The sequence below is a fragment of the Magallana gigas genome, chromosome 8, assembly GCF_963853765.1.
Source record: "Magallana gigas chromosome 8, xbMagGiga1.1, whole genome shotgun sequence".
Lineage (NCBI taxonomy): Eukaryota > Metazoa > Mollusca > Bivalvia > Ostreida > Ostreidae > Magallana > Magallana gigas.
Window position 1 is genome coordinate 25635478 of NC_088860.1, and position 22060 is coordinate 25657537.

Genomic DNA, 22060 nt, shown 5'->3' on the forward strand with positions numbered 1-22060 from the left:
CAAAAGACAAAAATGGCGTTTTTGTTGAGTAGTTACTAGTATTTAAGTAACAAGAGGCTCAGATGCCTTGACAGTCACCCGAGTACCATAGCTCGTAGACAGACTTGTCAGGAAGTCTCAAGACATGTTTGCATTTTAAAGGGACATGGTCACGATTTTGGTCAAAAATTATTTTCCGATTTTAATGTTTACAATGCATCAGTAAGGCATTTTTAATAGTAATCAAAATTTGAATGTCATTCGTTGAGTTAAAAGCGAGTTACAGAGCTTAACATTCTTTGCTACGTATACAAAGCGTTTGTTTACATTTTGAATGTTGAAATGAAAATTCCAGACCAAAAATGAATGTGTTAAACGTTAGGAACTGTTTACCTATGATTGAAATGAATATAAAAAGATCGACAAATCAGCTAAAAAAATATTTTTAACTGGTATATTGAACCTATGTAAACAAAATACAGGAGCCTTGTTTAAATGACAAAGAATTGTGAGCTCTGTATCTTTCTTAAAACTCCATGAATGACTCTCAAATTTCATTTGATCATTAAGAATGGATTTTTAAAGCATTGTAAATAATAAAATTAGAAAAATATAATTTGGCAAAAATCGTGACCTTGCCCCTTTAAGCTTCATTTGTAGTCTAAACATAATCCAAGACTCCTCTGACTGTTACCCCCGCTTTTATAATTCAATCTTTGAATTATCAATTCATAAAGGGGGGGGGGGCAAGAATCGAAGGAATCTCGGATTATCTATTCCCTGGCTCCAGGGGACAAACATTGTAAACTTTTGGCAAAAAGAGACCTGTAGGCCTTTATGGTTACTTGTGAATGAGTAAAATATTAAAGTTTCTGTCTGAGAATGTTCTGATATTTAATAGCATTGGCACAGTTTTGTGATTGAAGTTGCACTAAAAAAGAATCCTCTTAAGCTATCAAAGCACTGTGAAGGTAAATGAATCAAATGAATTTACTATGGGTGACTGTGTACAATGTTACAAAATCACAATTTAAGAGGACATTATGGACATAATAACAAACTATTTAATTTATATCACCCACGACTGTAAAAGTACAAAAGAAAATGTTTTATAACCAATTGCCTGAAACCCTAACCAAGGGATAAAAAATCTCACAATTTTGGTAGAGGGCTTCATGGACATCATAATTATGTTTCAGTGAACCGAAATCTCTGCTCCTCATTTATGGGAAGCGGAGTGGAACGAAAACCCTTGACTAGCGAAGATGACTTTCAGTATTTTTTTTTTTCATGTTTATGTTTGATACCTACAGTATTTTTTTTAAGTGTTTCAATAGATTTCCTTGAATATTATCTTCTAGAATCTCTCAGTCTTTTCGTTTACATTGTTGTTGAAAACCCAAAACTAATACATTATATAACTTAGTTACTAATTTTAGGCATTTATTTAAAACACTTTTTGCCTCCGAGTCAGAAAAAAATAATTTGATACATAACATGCATGTAGTTGTATCGTTATTGAGAGAGTTTTAATGTTAAATTCGCAGGAAAATAAAATATACTCTCAAGATATTTAGAACATAACCCACTTTTTCATCCAACAGCAATCGCTAAATATTTTATTAAGTGATATTTTTAATCGTTAAGATGTTTTCTATGTTCACAGCGACATCACATTTAGATTGATAGCTTGGACAGCCAAAAACTAAAGAGATGTGATATTTGATTGGCACAAGACTTTTGATCAGCCAATGAAAAAGTGGGATATGTTCAAAGTAAGCTAGATCATATTAAGTAAAATTTATGCGATTAAGAAGGGGCCAGATCGCTTCGCTCCCTCCGCCCTGCTTAATCGCGTAAATTTTACTTAATATGATTTAATTAAAACATAGGAACACATACGGAAAAAGTTATGTTTGTAAAACGATTAAATTACCCTTACATGAATTGAAGAATATATGACTATACACAATTAAATACACAATTTATTACCGTTCCAATAAATATTGAATAACAAATTTATACAATTAACACCATACATGTACCTTATAAACATGAATTCAATCATGACCCCCCACCCCCCTCCTCCTCCAGAAAAAAGCAAAAACAAAATAAAAACCACAAACAAACCAGCAAACAAAACAAACCAAAAAAAAACAAACGAAAAAAAGATGGACAAATTATCTATAGAAGAAAGGCAAGAAAACAACAAATTAAATAAAATACCAATACATCTACTTTTTCTTTTAAAAAAAAAAGGGGGAGGGGTCAACGTCCTACAGTGATTTCACTTCGAGATATCAAGAACTTATATTTGAGCCATCGAGGTTCTTCTGTATATTGATACAAATTGATGTATGGACACCGACATCTTCAAAAAGTGTCAGACCGATTGCATGCATTTCGATTTTTTTTCAAAATTATAATATCAATCTGATGTATGAGCAGGAAAGTTATATATAATTATTTAAAATTTGAAATTTCATTTCACATTTGACCAAGAAGCATTTTTACCATCCATGTTCTTTACTCATAAAGTTTGGCACATTAGTCATAGTTATAATTATACTGTACATATGTTTATAATTAATAATAAATTTACAGTAAATAGAGCCATTAAACATCACACCAAATAAAACATAATACAAAATCACTTATTTTTCCAGAACATCAATAAAGATTATTCGCCTGCATAATAGTACACGAAGGCACTGTTTGTAAATGTGCTCTATATAACTTAGTTTTTTTGTCCAATGTGGGTTAAGTCAAAAATCAGAATTTGTCTTATGATCAATAGCAGCTCAACTCTAAACGTACTTTTTTCCTTGAATTCTCCTTTCAAAGTCATCTTGGGTCAGCGGAGGGACTGTAAATGGAGCTTTTTTCCACTTTGTTCTGGAATCACTGTTACCATCTTTGTCAATCATTTTTAATTTCTCGCATTTCAAAATACAGAACTGAGCTTTCTTATAGACGCTTACATTTCCTAACGAATCCCCACAGTTTTTGCAGTGTACTTTTCCTGCACCACAACTTATTAAATCATCTTCATAATATGGTTTAGCACAATTAACCTGGACATTCTCCAAAATGTCCTCATTTAAAGCTGCGTGGTGATTGTTTTGTATTTTCTTGATGTCAGTAGACATGCAGATCATGTTTTGACATGAGTTGCAAGTGATCTCGAATGCTCCCAAATTCGCTTGGGCAACCTTGCGGTTTTTGATAGCAACATCCCTAGTGACCTTCTCGGCCTGCTGGATTTCTCGGACTCGACGAAGCACCGCCTCTTCGTCTGTGCTTAGCTCCGCTCGTACTTTGTAGATGGCTCGGTTCATCATGGCCTCTCGTATTCGATTTCCCTCTTCCCTTTTTAGGGTTTTGCTGTTTTCTGAGGCTAAAACTACATAAATGCTGTTTTCTGATCTTCCTCTACCTGTATTATTCAATAGTGAGACAGATGAGATACACTGATTGGGAAAATTAAAAAAGGAGGGATCAATATTGTAGATATCGAAAGTAAATTTTAGCAGCTAAAGCATCATGGATCAAAAGAATAACAAATAAATGTAGTATAACATATGATAGCTTCAATGACATGTTACACGAAATGAAAATATCCGTATTTGAAATTATCAAAATGGCAGATACGAAAATTTGTAAAATACTACGTTTGCCTGTTTTTTATTGTGAAGTCTTCTCTACTTTTTATTTATGTAAAAAAGAGAAGAAATTTTGTAATTCAAAAAGAGATGAAATTCTGACAGAATGTATATGGTGTAATTCATTATTTGAATATAAAGGTCGGATTATTTGTTTTGTAAATTGGATAAAAAATGGTATTCTTTATGTTAAAGACATTTTTGATGAGAACGGAAAGATCTATGACATTTCTTATTTTATGAATAAATTGAGAAAGAAAAATTACAGTCTATGTGAATATGTAATGCTTAAACAAGCAATTAAGGAATCTATAAAACTATTAACCTTTTCAACTGCAAAACATGTAAAATATACTTGTTATTATTATAATTTCTTTAAAAAATTTGTAAAGTTTATTCATTCTTTGAAAAGCAATTTTTGTTATGATATACTGGTACTTTGTAAATACAAAATTTCTGTACCCTTTGTATGAATCAACGTGGGGAAAGCTTTTTGATCTTAAAACAATAGATTTCAACTGGGAAACAAATTATTACTCTAAAATTAAATGTATGAAAATAATATTGCAGAATTTAACATGGAAAACTATAGTCCTAGGTTTTTATAAAGATAATGATATTCTTACAGTTATGTTGAACGATCTTATATCTTTTGTATGTTTTACAATTTACAAATATAAAATGAAATGTAGATTTGATAATGAAATTATTTCAGAAAGAAACCTTATACAAAAACTAATACATGTATATGATCTTTGTTTACAAAATGATATTTTTAAATATGCGAAGAAATTTAGATCTTATAATAGGTTTACTAACTTAGGAAATTATTTGTGAATGAATATATTTAATATATGATGTACATGTTTCTTAATGAGACAGATCAATGCAATCATTTTCTACCCATGTGTGGATTTTTGAAACTACACATCCTGTCACAAAACAAACAAGAACAGTCTTATCTTCAAATTTTTTAACATATTCATCGCTCTTATATTTTGGACCAGACACAATAGGAAAATGAACATATCTGAATGAATAATAATTCTTTAAAGAAAAGTACCTCTTGACTGCACCATAGCAATCTCATTAGTCACATGATCGTATCGCACCACCAGACTACATTTCAGGATGTCCAGGCCCTCCTCGGCCACTGAGGTGGCTATGATAACTTTGTGGTTTCCATCTTTAAAGAGTTCTAAGGTTTCATCCTGTTGCACTTTTGTCATTCCTACAGAACTCAAATAATGTTACGTGATGGAAGCCATGAATCTAAGACTTTCCACAAATATTTTAACTAGCATTTATAGACAGTTATTATTTCATATTTACATCTGCAATAATCATAACACATGTTATGTGTGCATTGTTATACATGTATACAATCTTTGCACAAATTTACATTTTCATGAGAATCTTTTTAATCTTGATATTTCTAAGTTAATATCTTTCCGCAATGTTTGCAAGTTTTAAAAACGTTTGTTTCTATTCCCATGTTGAAATACACACGTAATTAGATATCATCATATACACTCTACATATGTGTTTGCGGTAATCTAATCTCATATGGTTTATCCTTAACAGAAATATAATAAATCATTCAAATTTCTCTCTCTCTCTTTTCTCTCTCTCTTTCTATCTCTCTGTTTTACCCCTATGTATCCCATTGACCATGAAGGTACATTATCAGTGATACCACAATAAACCCATATGGTCCCTCCATAACGATATCGCTTAAAACACATGTGATGTTTAGTGACACCAACTGGATGCCACTTAGATTCAATAAATATTTGCCAATTAATACATGTAATGCATATATAAGATTTAGTATCATTAGGGTTTATAACATAATTAATTAAATAAGGTTAAGGTTGGTTAAAAGTCTAGAGTGTATCATCTCTCCCCTTGGCCTAATCCGGCTCAATTTTCACCCTAAGATTGAGTGTCTTTGGGTTAAGGATGTGCTCTGACCTTGAACCATGTTTCTAGGTTTAGGTTAAGGTCACCGCAGATTTATATATGAAACCTTTATCCAGGGCATAGTTTCTCTCCTTTTAGCCCAATCTGACTCATACTTCAAACACAGGGTGTCTATGGTCAAAGGTTGTGCATTGACTTGGTGCCTTAATTAAAAAAAAAGTATGGAGTGTATGATGTTTGTAGGTCAATTGTCAAGGTCATATCAGATCAAGCAAAAAACTCTTTTTAAGAGCAAATATATACTCTTCACTCAGCCATATTTGGCTAATATTATACTTAAAAAGAGTTTTTGGTTAATGGTGCGCAGTGACCTTGAACCATGTCAATGCGAAAATCATAGCGGGTTTCTATAAAATCAATTTTAGACTGTAGGTTATTTCCTATTTGTTTAATCTTGCTATTAAAGGTTTTTAATTACTATTATTTATTAATTATTAATTATGACTTCAATTTGAGACACATACAGTTGCCTCTTTAAGATATTGTCCAGTTCTATAAAACATAAAATGAAAAGATTTGTACCAAATTGAAAGTTAAAGTACTGGATGTTAATGAAACTTCAAAAAAACATTTCTTGTTATAACATTATATAAGTTTATCTTCAATAAGTTATACATTATTGCTAATAATACATGTTTGTCAAATAATGGTAATTAACAGAAAAATTGAACATGTATCACATGAAATTTACGTTTCTTTTTTCTTTTCATATATTTTAACCTGTCGTTGATTTGTTTGCCCGATATCGGCGGTTGTTATTCCGCTCTGTAAAGTACCACCGAGAAATATAATTCAATGCTTTACGAATATTCATATTATAGATTTTACCATTTAGGAATGAAGATATTATAGACAAATTTATATGAGGTTTTCAATTGCAATTATTATTGGATTTCTTCATTACATGTAAAACGAACATGATCGGACCCAGAATATTTTTAGGAGGAGGGGAGAGGGTAAGGGAAAGCAATGTTTGCAGGGGAGATGGGTTCATGAGTTTATTTCGTATTTTTAAAACAATATCATCAATGTTAGATTATGTCAACTGAAGTGAACTTATGAAAAGACGCCCGAGTTTCAACATACGTTTTAAAAATATGATTTGCCCATCAAAGTGCTTGTTGAGCATCATTCTATAAATAGATTTGTGTGGGGAAAAATCACGAAAATTCATATTTTTTCTCTTTTTTAGATGGTCAATGTATTAGCTTTTATGTTTATGTTTTTATGTAAAATCTCCACAATGTGTAAAAATCAGAAATATCGTAATATTATTAGAGGGTCCACTCGGGGTTTGTTTTGGTTTTACTCGCGGTTTGCTTTTGGGGTCCTCATTAAATAGGAAGCAGACCCCCTTTTTTATCTAATTATCTTACTGCCTTGAATTCCCCCCTTGTATATTCCAAATAAACATGGTGCATCTGCTTCAGGGGTCTACTCTCTGGGATTACTATGAGTTTACTTGGGGGTTACTCTGGGTCTACTCTAGTAAACCTTGAGTAGGCCTAGGTTGGGTCTGATCGGTTCTGTATCTTCTGGATAATTGTATAGTTTTATGTTTAATATGAAAAGTAAATGAAATAATTTCTTTAAGGGCATACAAAGGGTAAAAAACCAAACTACATCATGGGAATGTTTAGAAAAAGAAATGTAAGCATCAATTGTAAACAAAGCAAACTTCAGAGATATAAGTAAACCAAATGTACACAGGTTTATTATTGATTTGCCAAATATTATGACCTTATTTGGCAAATCAATAATAAACCTGTGTACGTTTGGTTCACCTACTGGTATATCTCATCTCTGAAGTTTGCTTTGTTTACAATTGAAACAATCATAGCCGCCTCGGCGTCGGGACAAATTCTAATATGAGGCGAAATAATGCGATACCCTTTGTGTCGTTTGTTTTTAAAACAAATTTTGTACATACCTTTTTCATTGAAATATGGCTTAATTTTACTTTGGGTCCACTTAGGGCTTACTTTGGGTTTACTCGCAGTTTGCTTTCGGGGTCGTCTTTAAACATTGAAATGTGAAGCAGACCCCCTTTTTCATCTAATTATCTTACTGCCTTGAATTCCCACCCCTTGTATATTCAAAATATACATGTAGCGTCTGCCTCAGGGGTCTACTACTGATCGGGGTTTACTCTCTGTGTTTACTCTGGGTTTACTCTGGGTTTACTTGGGCTTTACTCTTGGAAAGTAAACCTAGGGTTTAGTGTGGGTTTACTTTCTGTTAGATTGGGTCTGATCGGTACTGTAGAACAAACGGATTATATATTGAAATACCTAAAAAATAGATATATTCAGATGACACTTGATTCAAATAAGACCGTCTTAAGATCAATTCCTACCGGAGGGTAAGTTTTGGTAACGCTTAATCATGCTAACATTGCGACAGGTTTTATCAATTCTCAATTCAAAAAAATATTGACGAGTTGCAAATACTTTGTTCTCTTAAATGTTGGGGTCGTATTATATCATTACATTAAAAAGATGCTTGAGTTTCTGATAGACAACATCTATGTAGTTTTTGGAAATCAAGTCTTCCAACAATCTGTTGGAATTCCTATGGGTACATATTGCGCCCCATTGTTAGCAGACCTATTTCTGTATTCGATATCGACTCGATATATTGCAGTGAACTTAAAATAAAAGACACCACTGAGTCTGCGTCATCTGTTACATATTTGGATATTTTACTGGACATGGACATTGATGGTAACCAAACAACAAAACTTTATGATAAACGCGATGACTTCAAATTTTATAGTCAACTTTCCTTACTTATGTAGCAATATACCTTCATCACCAGCATATGATGTTTTTGTTTCTCAATTAATTCGATACACAAGGGCATGCTCTTCGTATGAACAGTTTCTAAGGCGAGGCAAGCTACTGACAAACAAGTTGATAAAACAGGACTATCAACAGTCTCGTTTGAAGTAATCTTTTCGTAAGTTCTATGGTCGATATAACGACCTTGTCAGCAAATACAATCTTCTACTAGGTCGCAAGTTGACTGGCGTTTTTCATACTAATTGTTAGACCATAATTATTCACCTAATTGTCTACGGACTTTTCCGTTTTTCTCCGATTACTACAAAGAGCACACGGCGGGTGTGACCGGTCATCAGAGGATGCTCACGCCTCCATGGCACCTAAACCTACCTCAATTTTGTTTTAGAGGTCCGTGTTGCTCTGCTTTGAATTTGTATTTCGTTTTTTGTTTTTATGAGATGGTTAACAGTTTGTTGTTGTCATTTTTTCATAAAAAATATATTTTTTTTTCCTTTTCCGACTTAAATAGCAGAAAAATGAACAACAATTGTCATTAACCCATATAGCGACATATGAAAACCACTGTGATTTCTAATATCATTCTCTTTTAGGATTGAAATATCATATCCTTCCATGTTCTATAATTTGCCCTCTTACCTCCACTCTCTCTGTTGGCTTGAACACCAACGAATTGTTTCGGCTTTAGAATACTCAGTTCTTTAGTTTCATTCATATAAGTTTCTATGGCCTTCGCCAATTCCCTGGTCTTCACAAACACAATGACTCTGGCACCTGGATTCTCCCTAAAGTGTTCGCCAATAATATGCCTCAGAGTTGTTAATTTAGGATTTCCATTACTGCAGTATTCCAATATCGATTTTATTTCTGCAAAACATTAAAGCATCTTATAAGGTGACAATAAAGAAAACTCAATTCAACGGAAATTTATCATTTAAACATTGACTTGATATTTTAGATTTTCAACAATTACGCCTTTCTTTAAATTTAAAAACAATATACTTGCTAGCGACAAAACACAGAGCAACATATCGATAAAACCACTTCTCTGGTGTTAATTATTCTAAATTCTCCCAGAAATGAAAGAACAGTAATGTTCTCACCAATTATCTTCGGAACAGGAAAGCGGAGACGAGAAATAGGTTCATGAATACTTACCGTCAAACATACGCCTCATTTTGCGTTCTGTATCATCAGCTTTGACTGTGTGTTTCCATTTCTTAAACTCTTTGAAAATGTATGCGAGAGCATCAGATGGTCGAGCATCTTCATAGATTATCAACGCCTTGTTGTAGAGCTAAAGAAGAGGTTTGTATATACTAATGAAACATTATTTATGTTTATCACATCATTTATTCATAAAAAGAGGCATGTTGGTCATATTGTTGACAACATGGCTCACCTGAGTGATAGCAGCAGCTCTAGGCTCAGGTGAGCTAAAGACACACAAATATCTAAAAAGATTTGAATACCAGCATTGCAAGATGGACAAAATGAACAACTAGATCACCAGTACAACATACAACACCTTAATCTAATATACTTGCTTTACTATATTCAATACAATTTTAAACAAAAACAATTAATGATTAAGAACGTTAAAGCTGATAAGTATTCAGTCGCCATATTAGTTTCATTGCCCCTCTGTCACTGGGCTATATACATGTATAAAAGTCGAGAAAGTTACGGTCGGTTGCTTTCGAAACGAGGCAAACAGGTAGCACGGACTTCTCAACAGCTAAATGCATGATCTATACATTAAAGTAATATGCGTGTAAAAAGAAATAATGGAAACTATGATAAATGAGTAGTCTAAAATTAAAATATTGGTACTATAATCTCTCTCTCTCTCTCTCTCTCTCTCTCTCTCTCTTCATGCTGTCGTTTATTTTAAGGTTTCTAAAGAAAATATATAACATACTAGACTTTGACCCGTGTGTGAACGGGTTGACATTGCATATCGGACATTTACGTAAAAGGTACATCGACACACCTTATTATTGACATTTACATAACAAAGCTATAAGCCTACAATAATGCTATTTATTTCACTACACTTTCCCTAGTTTGAATAATCTAACTGTGTCTCGGGAAAGGCCCTCACCGCAGTTAGAATGCCTCCCTCATACCCGTAATGTAGCAGAAAATTGCAGAATCGCACCGGAACGATTTTGGAGAAAGTAAATGAAGTTCCCTTGAAAATAAGTTAAATTCATCACAACAAACCTTTTTGAGACTGCAAATACCTTTCAACTAAAAATTTTAATCCAAAGAATGGAAGAATTCAACACATTTTACCAACGTACACGTATTTTCTTTGTAAAACTGGGTCCGTAGTACATTATTCATTTTTACGATAAAACATATTCTATCTTCACTCTCCTAACAAATACAATGTTACTTTTTTGCATGAAATCAAATATTTTTTTGTCCTCACGAAGACACAAGTAAGTACTTACTAGTTGAAATGTATATTTGTTATTTTATACTTTCTCTCATAAGAAATCATTAAATTATATGAACAGAATATAAAGCAAAAGTCCAATGAAAATTTACCCGTATTTGTATTATCATTTCTGAGTTTATTCATGCAGATGTGATATTGTGGAAACATAAACTAACTAAAAGATCCGTTTAGCGTGAATGTATTGTGCAAGCGCAAGATTGTAAAATCCAAAATATCCAGGTGATTTCCGGGATTTTTTGAAGAATTTTCGTTGATAATTAATTAGAGAAGCTTAACTGAAAAAAAAATAAAAACAAATTGGTAATCCTCAAGTACCAATGATGTTTAAAATATATAAAACAAAAGACAATATTCTGCCGATTTCTCGGTATTAAAGACCAAAAATTCGAGTCTATTATTTTAATATAGTAGTATAGATAGATAATATCGGCCGGTATGAGAAGCCATTATCATTTGTAAACCAGTGCCTAATGTCAACGATTTACGTGATCGAAAATAATTAACATATTGATTAATCAGTAAGTAACAAACATAACCGATATTCCGATAATATTAAGTCCAGGGATCGAATCCTGTAAACCATCTTACATTAATAAATTTTTTTAAACAATGAGTATTATTTTGTTTTAGAAAATTAAATACCGTCACAATATATTTGACTTGTTTTTCTTCTCTGGATAGTAGATAAATTATTATTTCAGCTGTGACATTTTTGTTTAATAAATTCCCCCATTATTGATGTATATGCCACTTTTCACAGTTGCAGTTATTTTCCGTGACTTTCTTTTCAAACAATGCTGGCATATATTTCCTATATGTAGCATATTTCACCCCCTTGAAAAGTCAGCAATGTGGAACAGTGACTTTGTTGATATAAACTTCATGTCTACAAACATAACAAATTTCCGGTTAATTTGAATTTATTGTATAATAATACTATCTTAATCCAGACTATTACCTATTTTATGTCCTTTGGTTGAAATTTGCCCAGAGTGAAAAAATAACACCGAAGATATAACAATGACCAACCAAAAAGTATGATCAAGTCTTCAAATTAGATGAATTAATTTGAAAACATAAGATGTTTAAATAAAATATTGATAATGTTTAGCTTTTTTTTTTATAAAAATAAAGAACTTACATCTAGATATTTACGACAGGTTTCAAAAAACCTAACTACCACTTTGTTGTTGATCTTAGCCGTCTCTCGCCACAGCATACTGACCCACTGTGTGTATTGGTCACTGCCTTTCTCCAGGGGAGGCTTCAGCACTGTCTCGGGCTTCCTGACCTGTTCTAGATCTGCCAGGAAACCAGATTTATCTGTCACTTCAAAGATCATTGTATTCAGCTATGTAAATGTAAAGCTGTTTAACCAATTATGCTGAACTTTACAATGTTGTTTTTTTTACTACCCAGGTTATCAGTTTTTCCTAGGTTTACATCTTCTTCAAATTTGTTTTATCTTAATTACCTTTGAGAACGAGGATAAATTAATCACAAATAAGTGTGTTAATATATTATGTTAAGTGCATATTTAAATTAGTAAATCATAATTATAATCATACATTCCGAATTTTTTATATAATTTTCAATATCATCCATCAACTGCTTAAGTTTGTCTCCAAAGTTTTCATTTTCTCTTTTCTCCACTATGCACAGTTCTGGAAGAAAAATTTCATTTTTTTTTGTTACAATTGACATGCACTTTGCAAGCTTATTAATGTATAGCATACATAAGCTAGAGATACAAAGTTCTGGCACAATATACTGTTTTTGTCAATAAAATATATAGAATTTAAAAAAAAAAGAGTAAACGTTCTGACACAACTGTGTATTTCTTTATTAAATCTATGTTTTCCTATATTCAATGTTAAGGGGATGTGCGGCCAACTTGTACATTTAAGGATAAGAATTAAACATTAAGAAGTTAACATTTCTTGAACTGGCTTGCTTCTGCCCAAAACTGGCTAAACCTGTTGCCAAAAGATATAAAAGCAATAAATATGAGATTCTACATCTTGTTTTGCCTTTTTAATTACTTAAAACAGCTGTCGAATGGCTCAGCCACGGACTTATTTTTAAGATTTTAAAATCTCAAAAATATAAATATGGTGATTAAAGTACTTTTAAAAAAGATACATATTAAACAACGCATAAAATATCTCTCATACGTACTCTGTTTAGGTATGATTACATATTTTTCCAGTTCAGTTGTATTTTCAATAACAGTAGCTATGCTTTCAGCATCCATGTTTGCCATGATTTTCTCAATATGTCTTTTGGCTTCGACAATCATGGTAGCTCTTCCAACACCCACTGAAGCAGTCAATCCAAGTACCTACAAATAGTGACATGTTAATCTCAAAAACAACAAAGATTTATCACTTGGAAGTAATGCTGATTAACTTATCTAATTCAATAGCTAAACTGAATTATATACTGTGAATAAATGGCGTAATTATATTATTAAAAATTAAAATACCATTAAAATCATTGTTCGTTAAAACATTTATGCATATATTATATAACATTCGAAGCAAATTGCATCACAAAGATATTTATTTGTAAATTTAATATCTCAATAACGTTAGTCGAACTTTTGACTTTAAAATTTGAAATCAATGTTATGAAACTTAAATCACAGGTGAATAAAAAGGCATAATTTATTATTTATAAAGAGATACTTGATAAAGTACCATGGGTAAGGTTTTAGCCCTCTCTCTGTCCTGTAACTTGAGGTCCAGGTACCGATTCATTATCATGTTGTAGGAATGGTTGTCGTTGGTATGGTGACACTCATCAAAGACCATCAGAGAGAAATCGGTCACACTCACAATTCCATCTCTGAGAGCATTCAACAAAATCTGGGCTGTCACCACCAGCAAATCACGCCTGTTTATATATAAAGAACTGACATTATCTTCACACTTATTAAAGATCAGCCTTCTATCTAAATAATGTTTAAAATGTTAATGATTCATTAGCTCGCGTAACAAAAGAACGAAGAATTCACAACAGTTTAGAGCTTTGTAAAGAATAATATGAAATGTGTGATTCACAAAGAGTAATCTCAAAATAAGCAGATGACGACGAGATGAGAACAATATTAACAGGAATCATTAAAAATAACAATCATACCTTGCTATCCATTCATTCAAGGATTTCATTCTCTCGTTCCTCTGGGATTCCCCAGTGATGACCTTGACCTTGAATGGGAGATAGGTCATGCACTGCTTGCCTTGCTGCTCGGCCAGAGCACTCTGCTCCACCAGGAAAATCACTTTTGGATGTCTGATAGACTTGATAGTCTCCATGTGGTGCTGTAAAGAAAATCCAACCAAAATTGATATGATGTAAGTCAATTTTCAACCGATAACAAAATCAAGTGAAAGGCAATTTGACATATTAAGTATACAATATTAATTTAGGGAAAGAATTTGGAATATCACTATTTGTGCCTAGACCTGTGCCGTCATGATTGTACTTATAAAAAATATCTTGTAATATTATATGAAATAAAATCTAAATCATGAATTTTTTTTTGAAAAAAATATTAAGATGCTAGAACGATAAAAGTAAACAGAGGAAGCCAGAATGATACAAGTAAACAGAGGAAGCCACTTCTGAGCGGGTGTATATATATATATATATATATATATATATATATATATATATATATATATATATGTTTATATATATATATATCTGTGTGTGTGTGTGTGTATGTGTGTGTGTGTGTGTGTGTATATGAATAATTTTATTGATATTGATGAGTCACTAGATAATTTGAAAATTGATAAGTCATAAATTGTACGGATTTTTTTTTAAATTCCAATAAAAATTTCTTGCAATGTGGCTGCTTTGATTACTTTATCAAACTTTAATATCGTAGTAAATAAATATATCGTTGTACTTAAAAAGACTTAGTTTGAAAAGGATAACTAAGAAACATTGAATTCTTAAGATCTGTTGACAGGGCACTTTGTGATAGCTAAAATGATCTGTCATTAATTTTAATGAAAAAATTGCAAAAACGGCCAACTTTAGGTAATTAACTATGTGCTATCGATTTAGATTAATTCATAAAAGCAGAGCAACACGGGCCTCTAAATAGATAGAAGTGGGATCAGGTGCCTAGGAGGAGTAAGCATCCCCTACCGACCGGTCGCACCCGCCGTGCGCTTATTGTCAAGTTCATGAATAACAGAAGAAACCGTAGTAAGTCCGATCTATAAGTATATGTGTAATGGTCTAAAGAATATGAAAAACCTCAGTCAGCATGTTTCTTACTGAAACATTGTACTTGATGACAATGTCATTTTCATCGACCATAGAACTTGCGTGAGGATGATTTTAGTCGAGATTCTTGATATTCCTGTCCAACAACTTGTTTGTAAGTAGCTTGCCTCATTTAAGAAATTGTTCGTACGTAGAGCATACTTTCGCATAACGAATAAGCTGAAAGATATAAACCTTAGAAGCACGTGCTGAAGGTATATTGCTACTTAAGGAAATTTCATAATTAAAAATTAAACAACATGTACTTTGTATCATTTTGTTGTTTGGTATTTTTTTAAAAATAACAACATTTTGGATTTTGTATGTTACCTTAACTTTTTATATAAAGTATTATATAAAGTGTACATTCGTTGTATCAAAACTTGATAATATAGATGGCAAACGTTAGTGCTTTATGGTCTTGGTGATATACAGTGTCTCATAGTTTTACCTTTATAATACATAGTGCCACATGGGTTTTACCACTCCCTGTGGGAGCTACAATAATGGAATTCTTGCCCTCCAAAGACGGCCTAGCCAGCTCCATCTGATAACTTCTTAATTTTAGCTCCTCTTTTGGATTAACACTTTCTTCTTCGTCATCAGAATGATCCAAATAAATCCGCTCTTTTGATTCCAGCGAACTATCAGTGGTCAACTTTAACATTTTGAAGTCATCTTTTAACGGCAGGCTTCCGTCGTCTTCCACAGGCTTTCTCTCAGACAGAGGAGGCTCTTTTAGCGATTCAGCAATTTCCCGGAGTAACTCATTTATGCATTCTTCGTCCAGACTCTCTTCAGGAAAGTTTTCACTTATATTTGTCACAGATTCAGCAGCTTCTAAAGTTCCTAGTTTAAAAAACCCGAAATATGATGCTTAAATTCATAGAATATTTTCACATTTAAATCAAACTAACAACAGTAAAGTTCAAATGAAAATCTTATCAAATATTTTAACTGAAGTCCCAAGGTATATTTTTTTTGCAATTTTTGGACGATTAAATTATAAACCACTGTTACTTCTGAAAGTATTGATGAGAGTACAAAAATGTTTAAAGATATGAGTGTGGTAAATATTTTGCAGCCATAATACATGTATTTTGAACCCCTTCTACAATGGGAATTAAATAAAAGAGGGGGTTAAATATTTTCCGGCCATACCTGTACTCCCTCTCCAAAAGCAATTGTTTAGGGTTCAATATATTGTGACTATAACATTTTGAGCCCCTTCTCCAATGACAATGGCAAATGTTTGGGGGTTTATTATTTTGCGGCCAAAATATATTCTTAAATCTTGAATTTTTAATATATATATATATATATATATATATATATATATATATATATATATATATATATATATATATATATATATATGCAAGATTATAATGACCATAATTCAATAGCATGTTATCACTTCTAATTTTATTTTAAATAAGGCCGTGTACACTTATATATCTATAGTCTGTCCCAAGTTATTGCTCCATCACGTTTGATGATTTTTAATAAAAATACACATACCTGTGAAAGAAATACAGTTGAAATCGATGAAAGGGAATATATCCAAGATATCTTCATTGAACAATTTTCATTTTTCACACATAAAAGTTCACAGGAACGAAAACAAATTTCTTACAGAGATTAAAAATGGGAATTGTTTACATCTTTTCTCCATTCGGAAGTACTCGGGATATCTAGCGCATTTTTTTAACGTTATCATCCGGGCTTGTTAATGGCTGATGCAATGCTGATGCAATGCAAAAATTTCCGTAGACTTTTTATTTTGGGATGTGTATTGAAACCTGAAGCGGTAGAGGGGGCGTTTCAAAACAGATAATCTGGACATTTTTCATATTAGCGGATGAACGTAGTTTGAGCACAAAAGTATTTATGATTATCAATATCAAGAAAAAGTGGTGGAAGCAAAAACTTGGGACAGAGTATAATATATGTCTCGGATTAAATGTAACGGCTTTTGTTTTAAACCGTCGTTGTTATTGTATATTTGGAAAATATGATAAAAAACAATTTCAAAGCTCTTTTGTGCTATCTTAGATGCATTTCTTTCTTTAAAACCGACACAGACAGGAACATTAAATGGTATTGAAACTATACCACGAATGCATGACCCTGTTGCAAATTTATGTTTCATTTATCGTTTACTGTTTCATTAGATGTTTGGGTTTAAATGGGTCTGTTTGTGTACTGATATGTATAATAGATCATATGCGTTAGTTAAAATTGGTAGAATTGTCTGTGTGCATTATGATGCTCCACAAAACAATTAAATAATACATGAAAGCATGCCTTTTTAAGCCCACAGTATATAATTGCTTAAGGTAAATATAGGGCTGGTATTTAGGATACAGTCTAGCGTGTATGCATATTTAATATGTAATTACTAGAATTATTGTTTTTCCTGTTAAGAAATATTAATTCTATTCTATATACTGTAAATGTATTACATTTGGCTGTGTATTTTATTTAACGCTTTTGGTAGGATGCGGCTTCTGCTAAATCAAGTACATTGCTAAATGCCAATATCTATGTATAAGAATAATCACACTCAAGAATACGCTTATTCAAATTCACGCCAACTGGTTCAAAAACTATCGCACATGCCAAATATAATACATTAACAATATTGCTTGTTGGGATAGAGAGTAAGTTGTTTAAAAAAAAACCAATTTGTTTGGGTTTTTTTGAATTACCATTTTCTGTTATCTCTAGGAAATCTGAACTATTTTCGTAGCCTTCTTGATTCTTCATTTCACTTACTACAATTTAAAAGAAAACATAAGAATACTCAGTATTTATATTAACATTACATGCAGATATAAGATATCCTATGAAAGATATATCAATAAGGTTATTGCGAAAATTGAATACTTTACAGCTTTTTTAAACACTAGCGGTAAAAGTGTTTAAAATCAAGTTTGATATCGTATATTATAATCATGTATGACGGACGGATTTAAATATTTTGTTAAAAAGCATTTCATTCTCTGATTAGTGGAAATTTTTATTGCTTTAAAAAAAAATCAGTTTGTAAACTTAAAATATACAAGATACTAGTATCAATTACTAGTAACCTCTATCTGACTTGTTTATATCGTATCATTATTATGAAAAAGGAAGCTTATGTAAAAATGACTGCATATGATTCATTGATGAACTAAAGCACTTATGGTCTAAAAATCTTGGTTTCTTTAGGCAACTGACTTTAAACTTTACTTAATTATTGCAGTTTACTATGCATTTTTTATAGTACCCTATTTCAATGTTTTAATTACTTTCATATAAGATGTTCGTTCAAAAGAAAATTTTCTAGAAATTTTGTGCAAGAATGGTGACTAGATGGGGAAAAATTATTAAAAAAAATTATACAACTTTTTATAAGACTGGTAGTCAACAAACCTTCCTTTAGATCCACCAAATATTATATGAAGTATTTTTATCTAGTCTTAATCTATATTAAAGATTAAAAATTCCAAAACAGATTAAAATACACAGATGTTTTTTATTCAAGGATATTAAATTTATCTAATAATGGCTAGAACTATCCAGTCGTTTCAAAACGAATTAGTTTGCTATCTAATATAAAACTGTATACATGTTCATTTAATTTTGAGATAAACTTAATTAAAATAAGCAAGGGACAACACTGCTACGTTACATGATCGAACTCTCTTTTAAAACTTTAACCTGAAAGGATATCAAAATTCTTACCCTCCAAAAACGATGGATCTATCTCCATTACTAAATCTTTGTATTCATGCTTACAGAGGACTTCTAAAAAGAGTGAGTACCAATTTTCGTTGCATTTCCATATATTATCAATGAGAACTATCGTTGCCGATAATTCTCCTTTGTTTTGTTCCTCAAGCTTCACTGCTTCCAACATCTCCTTGTTCAAAACTTTTTTTGAGAACAAATCAACAATAATTTCGCTAGGCTTCAACTTTTTATACAGCTCACACGCAAAAACGTCAATCAGGCGTCTCTGCGTTGTGTAGATCTCCTTGTCGATTATGTCTTGTTTCTCCAAAGCCTTTGCAACATACATGAAATCTGAGTAAAATAAAAAACGTTAGTGACAATATTTCAAATCAGCATGTATATTTTCTTATTGATTTTTTTTATTGATACATGTATATTAAAGAAAATTGCACTATCGTTGAAAAATCACAATTTCCTTATTTTAATCCCCAGAAAAGATCCATACCGATAGAAAGCAAAAGTTTTGTTTGGTTTAAATCAATTTTTCAGGGAGCAAGACTGTATTTTTGTAACATGATGTTTCCCCCTTTTTTTACTTTAAAAATTTTGATTATTCATACTCATCCAAAGAGACCAGTAATAAAATTATTATAATATGACAACGGTAAGTGTACCTGCATCTTTTAAAGCACCAACAAAGCGATACCATCGATCGGGATGGTTAACTTTCCTTCCCAAATTTTCCAAAAACATTTCCATGCCAGCCTCTGGTCCATCACATTTTGATTTATTTTCAATCTTTCGCCTTTCTCCTGTATCAGTAAAACTTCCGTTAAGATAATATGTCAGAGAGAGAGAGAGAGAGAGAGAGAGAGAGAGAGAGAGAGAGAGAGAGAGAGAGAGAGAGAGAGACTCTTGGGATAAAGGAGAATAAACTGTTTAACTTTCAATAGATATATAATACTAAAATCATAATTTATATTCAAAAGCGTTTTTTAATAGTTTTTACGCATGCTATTCAAAGTGCTTTTAGTTCTTGATTTTTAATATCTGGCTTATATTGAGAACAGTATATTAATTATTTTAAGTATTTTGCACTAAAAGATATACGAGTAATGTAATAACTTAATTGTTAATAGTTTCTCGAGATAGCATGTACATATGTTATTCTTGATCTTAGAAAATGGTTTTATAGAAAGAAGGGTCAGTTTTTAACAAGCTTTCATTTTGCAGAAACAAAATAAAATCTCTAAAATATCTTCATTTTTTGGTGTGTTTGTCTCATAACAACAGTCCAGTGATTTTATGCTATATATTTATATAGTATAAGCCATAAAGCCATGTGTGCTTAGTTTGTAAAAGTGCTTTGGTCCGATTTTTTGGTTATAGCATCAAATAATTTTCCATACAATCCAATTATCTTAGAAAGTTATGGACTTTCTCCTAAAAAAAAAAAATAAAAATAATTTCTTTATGGGCAAACGAAAAAGCAAACCAAAATGCATCATGGGAATGTTTAGTAAAGGGAACCGATTGGTTTCTTCATCCGGTTAGGGTTTATTCACCTCACATATTATGTATCGATTGTAAACAAAGCAAACTTCAGAAATACTATCGAAAAAAAATATACTTATGTTAATTTGTATTTGCCTGAACAGTATGATTTTTTTCGCCAGGGGCGAATTTTAACATAAAGCGAAATAATGCGCCACCCCCTTGTGTCGTTTGTTTTTTAAAGCAAATTTTGTACATCATTTTTTTCATTGAATTATGGCCTAATTGACAGGGGAAACTACTGCAATGTCTGCAATGTCTATTATTATACACATAAATAGCATAATCGTTGTTTAAAAGCGTAATCAAAATTTGAAATAAAATACGACCAAACAGCTTTAATACATATTTTTTGTTATATTATCACATTGTACTTTTTAATTTCATTTACTAACAACGCTAATTTAAAAACGTAATTCATACAAATACATATATAGCATACATTGTTAATTACAATTTAAAAAAGACCACTTTTACAGCTATGATAAGACAAATTAGTACCTTGATCATCGAAGATGTCCCTCATTCGAGGAAGTAAGTGACTACACTCCACACATTTAACTATCATTGATTTGTACAACTGCACGTACGATGGAAACCTATCATCGTCTTGCTGAAGAGAAGAAGCTTTACTCGTATGAGAGTCAAAACTTCTGTTTCTGTCATCAGATTTCACTGAGCGAATCCTTGCCCCTTGGTTGAATTCAAACCGACAGTGTTCCATCTCTTCTAATTTTCTATTTCTAAATCAAAACATCTTCAAAATTGGTATATCCTTGTAGAGACTAGAGAAAGCACCAGATTTTTTTGTCCTTTTTAAGTTAAAAACTTTAGCTGTCCGATTAGAGTATATTTCTGATACTAAGACAATTAGATAAATCATTGAATAATTCCATTATAGAATGCAGCTGTCTAGTTAGGATCAAATATGTGGTTTGGACTCTCAAGGCCTACCACTAAAAATAGTCTGAAAGGGAGTTTCCAAATGTATATTTAGACTATCGCCTTTATGCGCCTAAATATAGCCATGCACGGAAACCACGTCTGTCTATAAATAAATCTTAGATTTTGAAACTATTTTTCGATTAAGCTGAATTTATGTAGCAATCGGATAAAGTTCTTTCATATTTTACCCCAAAAAATAAATTTGTATTCTTGCTAACAAATATGCATACAACAAATATCGTGTACAAAACTACGCAATTTACTAGTCATACCTTACCTCCAAGACACCAATAATACGGTTTAACTTAATATCTTAAGTCCATTGACAGTCAGGAATGTCGTACAAGCACTCTGCCTCTACTTCAGGGAAAGGAGAAAATGCAAAAAATTGGAAGGATAATCAAAAGAGGGACTCAAAATGGCGGTTTAAACCTTATGTGTTATAGATATAAGTAGAGGATGGTATTTACCTTTTAGTTATATTTAGCAACTTACTGATTTTTTTTGGTGCATGTTGTAGTTTAAGACATGCAAATCCACCTATTGACTAGTATAATCTAAGACGGGAATTAAAGCATTTCCTGAATTAAATTTGTTTCATTTCGTCTAAATTCAAATATTTTGATCTTTTTTCTTTTGTTTCATGTTGATATTTCATTTTTAATCTG

The 22060-nt window shown here is 31.7% G+C and overlaps 1 protein-coding gene across 1 annotated transcript; it reads right to left on the reverse strand.

Annotated features, from left to right (window-relative positions):
• Positions 1-2229: 2229 nt before the first annotated feature.
• LOC136270515 (ATP-dependent RNA helicase DHX58-like) lies at positions 2230-21856 on the reverse strand. Its single transcript, XM_066068157.1, has 15 exons — positions 21670-21856; positions 20949-21190; positions 19568-19705; positions 18903-19244; positions 17885-17950; positions 15625-16022; positions 14034-14215; positions 13592-13787; positions 13071-13233; positions 12461-12556; positions 12034-12194; positions 9584-9722; positions 9065-9292; positions 4705-4872; positions 2230-3415 (listed from the first exon to the last, which is right to left on the reverse strand). Exons 2-15 carry the CDS (start codon positions 21169-21171, stop codon positions 2787-2789), a joined length of 3129 nt encoding a protein of 1042 aa, XP_065924229.1. The 5' UTR covers positions 21172-21190; positions 21670-21856; the 3' UTR covers positions 2230-2786.
• Between the last annotated feature and the right edge of the window lie 204 nt (positions 21857-22060).